Source organism: Coloeus monedula (genome assembly GCF_965178545.1).
Source record: "Coloeus monedula genome assembly, chromosome: 2".
Classification (NCBI taxonomy): domain Eukaryota; kingdom Metazoa; phylum Chordata; class Aves; order Passeriformes; family Corvidae; genus Coloeus; species Coloeus monedula.
This window is the reverse complement of record NC_138782.1, coordinates 95,605,709-95,621,062: the sequence shown is the minus strand read 5'-3', so window position 1 is coordinate 95,621,062 and position 15,354 is coordinate 95,605,709. Positions and strand designations below refer to the sequence as shown.

Genomic DNA, 15,354 nt, shown 5'->3' with positions numbered 1-15,354 from the left:
TCAAAGACTTTATATTGCTTGTCAGAGTGCTAATAAAGTGTTTAGAATTCTGGTAGCTGGCTGATATCTCTCACTCTGGTAGCAGAGTCAGTCATAAACATATGACTCAGTCAGCACTTGAATACACGATGTCGTTTAGAAAATGCTTCCTTAAAAGCATTTCTACAGCATGCTTTTGGAAGAGGTTTCTTACAAAAGGAGAATAGCTTATCCTTGATGATTTCAGGTACCACAATGGGCTTTTAATTGCATGGTTACATGGCGTGGAGGAGTTCTAGAAGGCCACAGGTCCTTCTTCTGCATAATGATGACTTGATAACAACTGCACCTTTGTTTTTAGATTTATATTTACCTTTCTGTTGAAAGCCAGATATTGTAGGGATGCTTTTCAGAAATTTTGATAGAAAAATAAGTATTTTTTGGTGAGTCCTACAAAGATATATTAATGAAATATAAATTCATTAAATGAGCACTGCATCTTTCAGAAAGTTGATCTTTGTAATGAAAACATTTTTTATGCAGCTTGACAGTTACTACTCTTTAAAAACAATTAGTATCCCTTCACAGCTGATGTTTTGCTTTCAGTTGAATATTTTTCTTATTTGATGAGACAAATGAAAGGGCCCCAATCTGTGGAGAGGAGGGAGAGGATAAAACACAAGTCTAAGGGAAGATATTTTACTCCCTGGGCCTTGCTCTTCCCAGGTGTGTTATGCTCCTGCCTGCCTCTGCTGCCTTCACCTCAGACCCCGGGCTCTGCTCTGTCCTTTCCCAGGGCAGAAGCAGAGCACAAAACACCCTCTGCACCCTCCCCTCCAATGGAGACCTCTCTTGCCTTGTCTTTTCTGGATGCCTGCAGATCTTGTTTTAAGGTGATCCATGACTCAGTTTACATGCTACATCCAGCCATCTTAGCTGCATCATTTTAAGCTTACTTTCATAATAAGCCTCTTTATTTTCCAGACTGACTCCTGAAGTGTATTGCTCTTATAAATAGACAGCATGATGTTATTAAGTATACATATTTATTTTATAAATAATCTAATAGTGAATCAAGTCTCTTCTCTGCATTTTTATACCCAGCTGGATACTGTGATGGGGAGCTGTGACAAAACCTATTCCTCAGTCCCAGCTGGGCAAGCTTCCCCTCTGTGCTGCAATCACAGAAGGAGCTCAGCAGCAGTCCTGTTGTTACCTATATAAGTTGTGACAGACACCATTCATTTTCTGTGGCTTAGTCGTAACAGAGAAGAATACAACTGACTCATTTAAAAGTTTAAATTCAATCACAGACCTTTGAACACTTGGCTACTAAAATTCCAGTGAGAAAGTGTACTTTTTCTTCCTTTTTTTTGGCTCACTGAACAAGTCTATTTTAAAATTATCCCTTAGCCTCCATTTAGAGTTTAGGCCACAATCCATCTTGTCAGATTTTACTGTAAGAATTCAAAAAAAATCACAGATATACTAAATTGCGAAGTTAATAGTCAAATTTTTTGGTTGACTGCTTGCTAACCAAGGAATTTTTTCTTGGTCAAATAATCCAATTTGTCTGAAATGATGGGTATCACGTATCCATGCTGATCAGATTCTCTCAAATTGTACTTTTCCAACTGAACACTTGAAGATACTGTCACTCTGTCACTGAGGTGAATGGCTCTGGTGCTGGCATGATTGGCAGTGGAATGCTCCAGTGGCTTGCACAGAGGGGCTTCCCAAGCTGGGGGAACCTCAGAGGGAGCTGGAGTGAAAAACTGGCTGGATGGCCAGGCTCAGAGAGTGGTGAAAGGAGTTAAATCTGGCTGGTGGCCAGTCACAAAGGGTTTTCCCCAAGGTTCAGTATTGAAGCCTGTTCTGCTTAGTATCTTTACTGATGATCTGTATGAGTGGATTTAATATACCCTCAGCCAGTTTGCAAGTTGAGTGTTGATCTTCTGGGTAGGAAGGCTCTGCAGAGGGATCTGCACAGGCTGGACCAATGGGCTGAGGCCAACTGTATGAGGTTCAACAAAGTCAAGTGCCGGGTCCTGCACTTGGGTCACAACAACCCCAGGCAGTGCTACAGGCTGGGGGCAGAGTGGCTGGAAAGCTGCCTGGTGGGAAAAGCCCTGGGAGTGCTGGCTCATGTTCAACAGCAGCTGAACATGAGCCAGCATGTGCCCAGGTAGCCAGGAAGGCCCATGGCATCGTGGCCTGTATCAGGGGGCCAGCAGGCCCAGGGCAGTGATTGTCCTGTGCTCGGCACTGGTGACGCCAGTGGAAATCCTGTGTCACCTCAAATCCTAATTCCATTTGTGGGCCACTCACTACATGAAAGACATTGAGGGACTGGAGTGAGTCCAAAGAAAGTCAATGGAGCTGGGGAAGGGTCTGGAGCAAGTCCTGTGAGGAGGGGCTAAGGGAGCTGGGGTTATTTAGCCAGGAGATAAGGAAGGTCGGGGGGACCTTATCACTCTCTACAACTGCCTGAAAGGAGGCTGTAGTGAGGTAGTGATAGGACAAGATGAAATGGCCTCAAGTTTGTCAGGGAAAGTTTATACTGAACATTAAGAAAAATTTCTTCAGGCTGCCCAGGGAAGTTGTTGAATCACCGTCCATGGGGATATTTAAAAGATGTGTAGCTGTGGCTCTTAGCGATACAATTTATTGGTGGGACTCTTAGAGGCCTCTTCCAATCTAAACAATTCTATTCTACATTTGTATCATTTACAGTACCTGAAATCAATAGTATGTCTCCACTTTTGGTACTCTGTCTTAAAATTTCCACTCATTGGACATAATATACTGCAGATATTTAAAAGATACCTTTAAAGTGTGGTGCAGATGGAGTGCTCAGGTACATGGTTTAGTTGTGAACTTGGCAGTATTAGTTTTATGGTTGGACTCAATGATTGTAAGGGTCTTTTCCAACCTGTTTGATTCAGTGACTCCATGACTCTATAAAATCCAGCATACAATCACTGGTATTATTCCCCAGAAAGGTTTTTCCTAACATGCTTCTGCCTGAGTATAAGCTAACAGCATCACAGGTTGTCCTTCCTTGTTTCACTGTTGCTCTTTTGAGGACCCCAGTGTGACAGCAGATGCGTGGCTGTGCATCAAGTGTGACTTGAACTTATCAAGCTGCAGCTGAACAGGCAGAAAAAAATCAGCCATCAAAACCCACAAACCATGGTCTGATAGCTCAGTACCTATTTTTTGTCAGTAATAAACACATGCCAATGAAGAAGTTCTGTGTCTAAAAGCAGATCTTGTCACTTTTGTCTACAATCTGTATTAGAAGTATCCCAGGCAGCATAATAATTTTGGTGAATAATTTTGGGGGTGAAATATGTAATTAATAAAATTTTTAAAAATATAGTCAGTACCTCCCCACTGGCATTGACATGTCTAACAAATAGTTTGTAAATTGTAAAGTATTTTATGTTATTCTTCTTCCATCTCTTTTCTCTTGGATGTGCTATGGGTCAAGACAAAACCTGGTGTCATTCGTCCTGCGCAGGCAAAAGGAAAGAGTGCACAGCAAAAGGAGGAGCCCTATCAACCTAATCCTTTTAAAAAGTACCTTGAAGAAATCAGTGATCAAAATACTGAGCAGGTGAGTAGCTCTCACTCTGAAGGATTTTGTAGCCTCTGCTAGTTTCCTTAAAGGTGAAGGAATAAACATAGATCCTTATTTTGTCCTGGTCCCTTCATTTTTTTGCAAAGTTGGATGATTCCCCAAGGGGCACCCAGCTCCTAAAGGAAAGTCTTCAAGCTGAGTTTGGCAGCTGGGCTTTCTACAGGGCCATTTTTTTCTGGTGATGCATGCTGCAACCTGTATGCTGAGGAGAGGACCTTTTTATGACGTCTGTAAGAAACATTGTAAAAGAGTGGGTTGAAATCCTGTGCTTCCCTGTCAAAGAGATGTCTAGATCAGATCCACTAGAAAGTGCTTCCTTCATCTGGCACCCAGACCTGAATCCTCTCTGAAAAGAAACGACAGCAATGACTGGGCAAGGTTCACACCTTCCTCTCCAAGGGAGACTGCAGAGGAGCTCCAGGGTGTTTCTGTGTCACTTCCAGTGCATAGTTCCCCCAGGTCCATACCTCTCCCAGGCCCGTGTCCCTCCACAGATTGTGGGTACAGTTCTACCACATGTGATGAGCATTAATGGGTAGCCCGTGGGGCAGCAAAGGTGCTGTCTTCTCCCACAGCCTTCTGCATGAAGCCATAGGATCACTTTGCAAAAACACGTCTTGAACTTTGCTGATATGTTTGAGGCATTATCTCAGAGCAAATCCAGAGAAATGGCTGTGACAGCCTTTTCTCATGCATTTGTGTTTGTGTGCAATATTGGGAAATAAACCCTAAATATGATACATAATCTGAATGTTCCCTGTAGGAGTTTGTGATTAACCTATCCAGTGTGTTCTGAATCTTCCATCTGGAGGGAAGTAAGATGAAGCCAATAGTCCTCTTGTTAGACACGATGTGAATAAAATACCTTACTAATTGAATTTCTCTTACTCCTATGCCTCTCTAGTCACATTAGAGATTTTAGCAATGGCAGCCCTCTCTTCTTCCTTTTAAAACAGAATTTAATTAAGATTTTAATTTTAGCTCTTTCCCTTCCTCTCCATAGCTGTGACTTGATATAGAAAAATCTAAGAATTTCTCAAGAGTACTGCAGCAGTGCAGAGGAAAATAATTGTGGTAGGAATGGGTTCCAGCAACATGTATGCGTACCATCAGAAGGTTTCTATAGAATGTAGAGTTGATATAAAATATAAGAAAAAATGAATAAAAACAGTGATTTACAGTTTGACTTTGAACTTTTGAGGTTAACAGTGAATATTTGAGTTCGGTGCCTACAAGTGAGTTGATAGTGAGTTATTCATGCTTTAACTTACTGAAAACCTTCTGATGCCAAGGTACTGTGCTGCCATTTGCCTGGGATGAAATAGCTGGAGAGTTATCTGGAGCTGTTCCCAGAGAGCTTCTGCCCTAGGCCATCTCGGCAGAGCCTTCCTGCAAAGGCAGGGGCAGCTCAGACCTTCCTTTCATCAGAGCTGGACACTGATTATGCTGGCTATAGTTTTACTGATGAAAGAATTCTGTAATCACCAAACTTCATCTTTTCAGGCAAAGACAAACCTGGGGTTATTGCCAGAGCTGGAAGCATTATGACATTTGAAGCTAACTGTGGAAACCAATCAACTTACACTTTATGAATTACTTGTGGCACATATTACTGATATACTGACAGCATAAGTCCATGTTGTTGTTACAACAGAAAGCAAAATTATTTTATATAAAAGCTACACATTAAAATGAACAAAAAAAAATACTGCACTGTCTTTAATAGATGGAAAAGTTAATTTCCCAATTAATAGGTTTAGTTTTGCTTCCTTTATTTAAAAGAATTATGTCATATGCCTTATAGGACTGATAAATTGGTATTTTTGTCCTAAGCTAAGTAATATTACAAGTTGCTGTAAAATACTTATTAATTTAGAAGATCTCTGTTAAGACATCTTTGTTCTGAAAAAAGTAGTGACTTTTATTCAGATGGATTCACTTAACAGAAACTGATTTTGTTTGTGGGAGAAATGGCTGTATGATTCTAGTGGTGGTCCCATAGAACAATTAAAAGTACAATATTATCTGGATCTAGGGAAAACACTAAAGTGCTGAACAAGACAGCATATGCTCTTAATTTCAGCTTCTGCCTCCCAGAGTAGTTTCATTGTGCTGATATTATATCCCCTGTGGGTGGAGAGACTTGGATGCCCAAGTGAGGATGTTCACAATCTTGCAGCATCTGTGAAACTTTCCTGAGGGGTTTTAGTGCCTGTAGGAGGGTTGCAGCACTGACTGTGGAACTGGGCTTGGTGCCAAGATAACAGCTTGAAAATTGCACTGGCTGTCTTTAACCATGGGGTTTTTTAGCTCGTAAAGACTAAAGACTCATTCTCCCCCTTCACCTGCTCTCAGTAAAAGCATTTTTGGCTGCATGGTGGCTGACTTCCAAAGAGGGGGAGTTGTTCCTACCAATATTCCACCCAAATCAGGTAAATTTACTGCTTTGACTGGATATAAGAGCTGGGAATTAAAACTAGGAGACTGGGAGCTAGGCATTCTTCTCCCTGTGGAAGAGCCAGTGCTAATCCACTTGTCCTCAGATATGACCTTAGCACGACTATGGCTGTGGGCAAAAGTGCTCATACTGTTACCGATTTTCCCTGCTTTTCTTTTAAGATTTTCCCAGTCATGCTGGGAGATTCAGCTCTTACATTTCTATTCTCTCTCTTTCTCTGGGTTTTCTCTAGGTAATGTTGCTGCCTCTCCTTCATGTAGCCCATCTTGAAAGGATGGACCCTTTCAGACTGCATCTTCGAGGAGGGTAGAGAGTAGATGAGATACCAGATGGCATCAGTTTTATTAATTTATCTCTTTCGATTTTTCTTAGACCTCTGCAGTAACTCTCTGCCCTGCCAAACCTCTCAGTGTGACACTGAGCACTGGTGACTATTGTGGGTGACATTCAGTTTGAGACATAATGATGCAGCCAGCTGTAAATGCTGACCTTCAGCTTCACATCCCTCTGTTGAACACACTGTGTTTTCTGTGCACCAGAGAGTAGCTTGTTTGCTTTCCATTTCGTTAAGAAATGTCCCTTTGTGGAAAAGGTCCATTTCCCTGAAAAATAAATGGTAATTTCCCCTTGAACAGGTAGATGATCTCATGCAAATAATCCAATGTAATTAACAGAGAAAAAAAAATCTAAATTAGTAAAGATCACCTGGAAAGGATGTAGTTCAGCTCACAAATATCTTTCTTCATCTGTGTTCTGGGTACAGTGTACATAGATTTACTCATGTACCAATAAAAAATCCCAATTTATTTTGGCTTTTTTTTTTTTTTTTTTTCATGTTATCATATGCTGCCATCTTTATTTTTTTTCCCCTGAGGGCATATACAACTGGTATTACTGTTACCTTGTGGATATTCACCCCTCAAACACTTTTTACAGACAGAGTGTAATATTTTTGAGGTTCCAATCCAACAGTATTAAGCTTCCCACATTTTTAGATGCCTTTACTGGAGATTGTATTTTTCCCATCATGAGAAAGAATTTTTTTCCTCTTAGTACATTTCAGTAACATTCCAGGAATTTTGTAAGTATGTTCCACTTCATTCAAAAAAGAATCATGAAATACACTGGAAGTGGATATAACTCCTGAGCAGTGCTGACATGACAGCTTTATGAAGATTTTAATTTGAAATTGGGGGAACAAGATCTTTTTTGGAGGAAGATTAGACATTTTGTTACATAATTATGTGAAATGACTCATAATGAATGTTAGAGAATTTGTGTGCTTGAAAATATTTATTAGCAAAAATGTTCACAGACCCCTTTGTCCTTTAAAAAAGAAATTACTTTGGGCAAGGGAAGGAGAAAGATAAGGATGAACTAAAGAGATATTAGCTACACTTGGTGTGAACTTGTACAACCTGTTTGCCAAGGTTTATCATTAACAGAAGCAGGACTGGTGCCTTTGAAGAGGCACGGCAGGAGGCATGGCTGGTGTGAGGCGGCTGCCAAGCTCTGATCCGTTGTTTGCTCATGCTCACTCTTTTGGTGGGCAATGCATTGGCTTCTGCTGGAACTAATCACAGCTCTTGTCACAAATTTTCTGGTTCTTGAGCTCAAAGGCACAGCACAGGGGAGTTTCTGGTCTAGACAGCCAGCCAACTGGGTGAGAATCCAGGATGTTTTGTGTCAACAGCCTTGACAAAATCTAAGTGCAAGATGTGTGCCAAAACCTGCCTCCTTGACTCCTACCCCAAATCTTTTGAAAATCTCTTTTTAAAAAGGATTTTATCCTTTTAAAAAGAGCAAAAAGAGCACACATATTGGGTTTTCTTAACCAGAAACACTATTAACTACCGACAACTTAGAACAGCAAAAAATACTGTGTATGCACCTTCACTGGTTTAACTCTTAAGTGTCTCAAAAGTCTTGTTGAAAACGCTGGAATGCTCCTGCTCATACACAGATACAGCCTTCCTTTGTACCTCTCAGACAGTGTTTTTACATTGGTTTTGTTCCCAGCCCACTGCATCATTAAATTCCCCCAACATGACCATTTTATCCTAGCACAGGATCCTTCAGGGATTTCCTTTTCTGTCACTTGAGCACCAGTTGAGCTGCAGAAGGGAGATGCACTGGACCCCAGTATAACTTGTTTAATGGGACATCTACTGCAGGTTTTTGTGTGTGCACTTTCATGCCAATGAAAGTGTTTAGTGTAGATCAATTGTATTGGCATGAAAATTGAGTACCTTTCCTGATTAACCATCTAGTCCTATGAAACAAAAAAAGGTGCAAGACAAGCACTTTGCTTTTTGCCCAAACTACTTTTTTTTTTGCACCCATTAATCTGTTTTTGTTTACTTTTTCTTTCATAAAAGATTGCTCTCCTACACCCTCTGTATCCAACTAAACTGATCCCTCCAACTAAGTCCCCTTTGTGTCCTCCATCCATCTCCCTCACTGACTGTCCAAACCCTGGACCTTTCAGCTACTTGTCTTCCATCATGTGTGATGCTCATGAGAATCCTTACAGCCCCTACAGACACGACTCTTTGTACAATAATGTGAGCATCAAGTGTGGTGTGATTCAAGAGCTTTGTAGGCTGTTATCCTTTTAATTCTAGGCAGAATTCAGCTGAGTCATTAGGATTCAGTGCTGGCAAGTGCTGTGGGAGATGTATCTCAGATGAGCCTGTGTGTCCAACTTCCCTGGAGATATTACAGCTTTTCCTTTCCTTGACACAGCTCGTGTTGGGTCTTGCTTCCTCTAGACTAGCTAGGACAGGCCACTCTTCATTCAAACTATTTCCTCTTTAAAGCAGGAATAATCTATTTCGTCCCTCATGCTCAGATTAATTTTAACACTTACCCACACTAAAGTAGGGGGGTATTTCTTTTTTTCTTGGTGATTGAGTGAAGGGAGGCTAACCTGAGAGAAATACAGACTTTTCCAGTGGCTCTGTCATCCTGACAAACAGTTATCTCTTGCCAGTACAAAGTGAATGCTGTTATAGCTGAAATTTTTGTCTTCTTTGAGACAGCATTGGAGAAGTTAGACAAAAATCACTGTAGTCCCAGGTGTGTGGGTAACAGGGCTGTCTAATGAGCTTTGTAAAGTGAAAATTGTGTCCTATGCCTTAACTGAAGTCTTTTTGAAGAGCAGCTAGCACAAGGTATTTACATTTACAAGACAGCCCCTGCATCAGTTGTGGAAATTCATAAGCATCCATTCCATATCCTCTTTTTCTATCACAGAATCTGGCTGTAAGTGATCAAACCTTGTTGCCAGGAGAGATCATTGGACTCAGATGTACAGCATATTTTTTTGGGATGCAAGAGGTTAAAACATAGGCATTATGTGCTGTTTCTTTAGGCTATGTCATGGTTTCCTCTTCAGGGGAAGTACCAGGGTGAAATACGTGTCACTAGTTACAGGCACACTTGACAGGGAGTCGAGACTGGAAAGTCAAGATTTGACAGGGAGTCAAGTCATTTGGAAAAATGTATCATCTCTGCAGATAATACATGTTGATCAGCTGTCAGACTCCAAAGAAATACCTGGAAATGCCTTTCTCTCCCCATAATAGAAGCATAATTTATGTTAATAAGCAATGTCAATAGTGTTTGATACTGGCTCCTCCATCCTGTGGGATTTATAGAATTTACCATTTTACCTACTTATGAGGATGAACTAGAACTAAAACTAAAATCAACCTTCCATTCTGTCTTTGAGACATCCTGAGCAAAAGCACTTTTTCACATCTGAGAGACTGGTTTAAACAGAACAAAAATTCTGTTTAAATGTTTACTGAACTGGGCTGACATGTTTATTTAGGCAGAAAAGATTTTACAATCAAATATTTTTGACAAGTTTCCTTATTCATTGAAAGCATTCACATGAACAAACAAATAGTTCATAGGACCACTAAAGCAATTTTTAAAATACTGAAAATACATACTTTCTGTTGCTAATGAAAACAATGCTAGAAACTCAGAAATTTGAATAGAAAAGTGAATAAATCAGGAAAAAGGTGTCTGAAGATAATTAAGACAGTGTACTTTTTTGATATATCATGTCAGCTGTTTTTTGGGAAACAGAATAATCAGATGGCAATACTGGGCTATTTTAATACAAACGGAGTTTTTTTTACCCCAAAAGCAAATATTCATCAGTTAGAATTTTTTAATGCTTCTGTTTTGGTCTATAATATTAACTTTCTTTGATAATCAAAGGAAGACTAATTTTGATTTTGTTTACATGATCAATATTTGACATTTGAATCAGTATATGCTGATAAAATTGCTTACAGTATCTGCCTGTTATTTCCTGTACCAACCAGCTAAAGTCTGAGATATTAATGTTTTTAAAAAGAAATTATTTAATTTATTGTCATAAATACTTGCAGTAGCAGAAAACAGCACAGCAGATACAGTAAAAGGTGTTGAAATTTCAAAGAGTTAGAAGACCAATTCTGTGAACAACATCCTGACAACATGGGAATTTCTTTCTGTTCTCTACTAAACCTGGACTATTTTCTCTGTAAATTCCCTGGACTTTCCCCTCTCCACTTCTCACCCCTTAGGATAAGGAATAATATGCAGTGGCTCACTTGCTGGCTCTCCAGCCACCCAGTAAACACGTGGTCAGTGTCCACATGGTCAATCTCTGAATGTTTCTAATTATATGTTGTGTTTGCTTCACCTTCCACTAGAGGGCAAAACCTGCTCCTATAAATTCTTACAACCATTCTTAGTATGTTACAAATACAGTATTGAAAAGGGGCAGGAGGTCACAGTGAATGAAGGTATTCTCCACCTGCACTTTTGTTAAAAAAATACCTTAAACAAGGGTTCCCTCAGAAAAGGGAAATGGAAACAACCAAAATGATCACCTGTGTCTTTTATTAGGGAGACTGGATATGGTGAGGTCCCAAAACCCAGGATCACTTCATTTGTTGCCTCGAGATCTAAGATAATATCAGCTGTCTTGATCTGAAATGCTTAATGGAAGGGGACTGTGGTGTTGTTTAGGTGGGCTTGACTTGGTGCCAGATTGGTTTTTTTGAAGTACCTGAATCTCTATAGATGATAAAATTACACAGATGAAGCTGAAAGATAGACCTGGCAATTTTTGTGGATTAATACTGTTCAAATTGATGAAATCCATAACCTGTGTCCCAAATAATTTCACTATGTGGTTTTAAGCTTTGATAGGAGGAGGCAGTGGGAACCAAGATGTTGTGTCTCTTTCCTCAGTCTGTGGACAGGCTGCTTCTGAAGTAAAAATGTTGCCCATTTAAGTGAGCTGATTCTGTGCCTACTTGCCTTGTTATCTCTCTTGTCCTCTCCTTCCCCACTCTATTGCCCAGCCACCAGGTGTTGCTGCTCTTATTTAAACTCCTTGGACTTTAATAATTACATGAATTAAAAGTTTTATTATTAAGAAAGCTCCTTTTCCTTTGGATTGCAACAAAACAACTCAGGAAAAAGGAGTTATATACAAGTATTGCAGTGATGGAGAGCCTGAGGAAACGTGTAGCTCTGTGGTTTACTACAAAGCATTCTTCTGATGGGAATCCCTCCAGCCTTTAAGGGGGAACTGTGTAGGTGGAAGAGCACAACCCTGCACCTGGGATACTGTGTCCAGTTCTGGTCTCCACAATTCAAAAAAGATGCAGACAGGCTGGTGAGAGTCCAAAGAAGGGCCACAAATATGATCAAAGGGCTGAGAAGGAGAACCTATCCTATGAGGAAAGACTGAAGAAGTCTTTTCTTCCTGGAGAAAAGAATGCTCAGGAAGGACCTCCTCACAAGATCCCAGTATTAAAAAATAGTTATAGAGAAGACAGAGGCTTTCTCTTCTCGTGGAGCCACATGGAGAAGACAAGGGACAATAGGTTCAACTAGCAGTACGAGAGGTTTCATCTTGTTATACAAAAGATTTTTTTATAGTGAGAGGGACCAGTCACTGGAACAAGCTCCCTAGGGATGTGGTAGAGTCCCCACCACATGTGTTCTAGGGGTTCTAGATGTGTTTGGACAGGGTGCTAGGTAACCTCACCCAGGCTCTCTTTCCCACAAAGGCTGGGCCCTTCCAATCTGTGCTGTTCTAAGATTCTATGATTTACAGGAGGCATGGTCGATGTAAATATCTGTCAGGGCAGAGAGCACTAGATTTTAGAAAACCAGCTGTCATTTTGAAGGAGAAAGGAGTGACTTGCCCAAGCAAAGAGGCAAGAAATGAGTGGGTGTATCTCCCTCAGCTTCTAAGTCCCTAGTGAGTTTCAAACTGCCTTTTCTTTCTGTCAGCAAGGGCTGAATACACGATTTATGAACACTCCTGTGAAAATCTCCCTGTTTGTTAAATATTTAGCAGCATAGCCTTTGAAAATGAATTGGAAGGAACTGCCTTTTTGCAAGAGGTGTGAGAAAATTACCACTTCTGCCAGGTCAGGCATTACAACAGTAGCAGAGGACAAGTTCTCTTTAGTGTCCAACTTTGTGCTCAAGCCAATTTATTTTTTTTCCCTGGGCCTAAGTGGAATTTTCTTGAAATCACTAAATGTAGTCATGCTGAAAGTGTCAACTTTCCATAATCACTTGCAGGTCTCCAGGCTCAGAGGTAAGCAGAATATTTAAAGGGAATCTTTATTATTTTTTAAATGAAATCAATGGTGTTTACTTCATCATCCAATCTCCTACTCATTGGAGTTTGTGTTTGATTAATAGTAGCATAGTGGGAATTGACATTCTGTGAATACAGCAGTCTTTCAAGGTTGCCATGGAAAAGCACTTTTCTCCGAGACATCATCCCAGAAGCTTTTATTTTCTAGAAGACAGTTTCTTTTTCTCTTTTGAACTTTGATATTTAAATGTTGCACTTGTGTAGGTGTATTGTGGTTGATCAATCCACTATCTGTGATCCAGAAAAATTGCTTTGGTGTAGAAAAAGATATCAGAGGTAAACAACTCAGTTCATTAGTGCTGTGCTACAAATTGGACCTCCCTGTTGGGAAAATACTAATGCTTAATATTGCTGTGTCTTCTTTGTATATTATGACATTTCTTCGGCTTAATGATTTATTTTAATGATATAATGTTTAGATGACATTTCTATCACGTTTGACTTAGTTTGATAATGCCTTCAGAAAATATGTGTAGAGTTCCTGCTCAGCTCATCTGTAAAGAAAGGCGTTTCTCTTGAAGCACTCTTTAGAAAGATCATAATTTTCTAAAAATAATCAGTTGATTTCTTCAAAGCCATTGAATTAGCAACTGAGCTTGAAGGTATCTTAGGCTCAACAGGAGACCCAGGAACATGCACTTAACATGGAGGTGTCCTAAGTCTGGCACCACCTGGAATGAATTCTGCTACCCATTTCTCTGGAGACAGCTCTTCCAAAGAAAGAGAAAGGAATTGATTACTGTGTCACTGCTTTTGTCCTGGGTAGTTAGACAAGTTTGAGAGCCTTTCTGTCCTATTTCCAGTAGGAGAAGCTGTTGATGGTAGGACCCTGGCATTTCTTTGGTGCGCTTCCGTTCATTTAGAAAACATGCACAACGCATGGGATCAAGCTCCAGCAGGCACTTTTATGCTTAGAAACCAAAATGTTCTTCCCAGTGAACACAGCCAGGAGTGCTCAAGTTTCCTCTTGGAACACAGTTACAGCCACCTGTGTTTCTTTCTGCCATTACTTTTATACAGGCTGTCTCTGCTGGGACAGATTAAACCAGTCTTAAGCACCAAACAAGTGTCTACATAATAAAAATTTGAGTTCATCCTTATATCTGGCTTTCAGGGGTGATGGCATCTAATCTTCTGCATAGTGGATTTCAGTCAGACATTTTTTATACAATAAACATTCCCAAATATAATAGAAATTCTGGCCCTGGCTAGCAACTTGCTTCTGAGAACAGAAGCAACCCAGAGGTAAAGGCTGTTATTAACAGCATTAGCAGAAATATGTAAATGAGTGAAGAATATCAAACAAGATTTGGCGTGTGTGAAACCTGTGTGAGAAACAAAACTTATACTTGTACGCTTTTTACTGAATATAGTAAAAAAGCAAGGCCTGAAGAAAAAAAGAAAATCATAATTGATGGAAACTATCCCCAAACACCTAGATCTATATAGAAATTTGTATCTTAGGGCTCACGGAACACAGGTGTTTCTATGCAATTTCCCACTGCTTTTTTAGATTTTTAAAAACACTACTCAGGTATCAAGAAAAAGTAAACAGTTAACTGATAGACCTTTGGAAACTCTATAATTTAAAGGGCAAATTAGAGTTCACTGAACTTTTATTGCAAGTGTTTGTGTAATGTATACTCTGAAATATGGTCTTAATTCACTCCAGTTTTAATTATGTTAGATAAAAGCATAAAATAGAACTAGTTCTGGTGAAATTCCAAGAATGTACTCAGAGCTTGAATTCAAGAAGTCAGAATTTACTGATTGACAGAGGTGTTATGAACTAGCTTTCTCTTTTTCTCAGTTAAATACTAGCTATAATTTTAGTAGTTATATTATGGGCAGAATATGATCTGAATGCAAATTTTTATATAATAGGTGGCAATTACAGATGTGCACTCTTGAAGATTCATTCAAAGTTTCTGGTTTGGATTTAAAGTAGCTAAGGTAAAAGATCGCTCTTGCATCAGAAGCTTGCTCAGGAAACTGGGCTTTTTCAGTTTTACAGGTAATTTGGTAAGAAAATATGTGGGGGAAAGTCAGCTCTGAAAATTAAATCTAGTTCATTTCACAGTGTCACATGGAAAGCAGTTAGAGTTCTTTGGGTGTTTTCATTCAATGAGAAATGAGCTCTTTCCTTGGGCCAGGAAGTATCATCAATTCTAAGCAATTACTCAATTTCCATGAGTCCATAAATAGTTTACAGTCAATATGTTGAAGGAAATTTCAAATACTTGTGTTGTTGGAAAATATGACATTTTCTGTCCAATACACATTAAATTTTGAAAACATTTAAATACTCCAGAAACCAATATGCATCCTTTGGGTTACATGAACTATCTCAAAGCAAATAGTTCTAATCCAAATCCATGTGATTAGAAGAGATTTGTCTCTGCTGCTTTACCCTGTGAATGTGTAGGTTGTGGTTCTCATGCCTCAAGTCTTCATTATGGGTCTGAAATCCTTTCTGGCCACTAGCTCCCGTAATCCCCAATAGTGAAATTAGCCCTGCAAGGAACTGCAGCACTTCATTAGCCCACAGCAGAAAACAGAGGCTCTTAACATGATTGCCACAAAGCGGAT

At 39.7% G+C, this 15,354-nt stretch overlaps 1 protein-coding gene across 14 annotated transcripts in view; it reads left to right on the top strand.

Annotated features, from left to right (window-relative positions):
- MLIP (muscular LMNA interacting protein) overlaps positions 1-15,354 on the top strand; it is a 111,072-nt gene that overhangs the window by 73,286 nt on the left and 22,432 nt on the right. For 10 of the 14 annotated variants that reach the window (XM_082300625.1, XM_082300629.1, XM_082300619.1 and 7 more), the window contains one exon: positions 3,473-3,598. The exons of the other annotated variants lie outside the window; for them this stretch is intronic. In XM_082300625.1, coding sequence (XP_082156751.1) covers positions 3,473-3,598 — 126 coding nt within the window. The remainder of the gene's footprint in view (positions 1-3,472; positions 3,599-15,354) is intronic. 14 annotated transcript variants of the gene reach the window in all.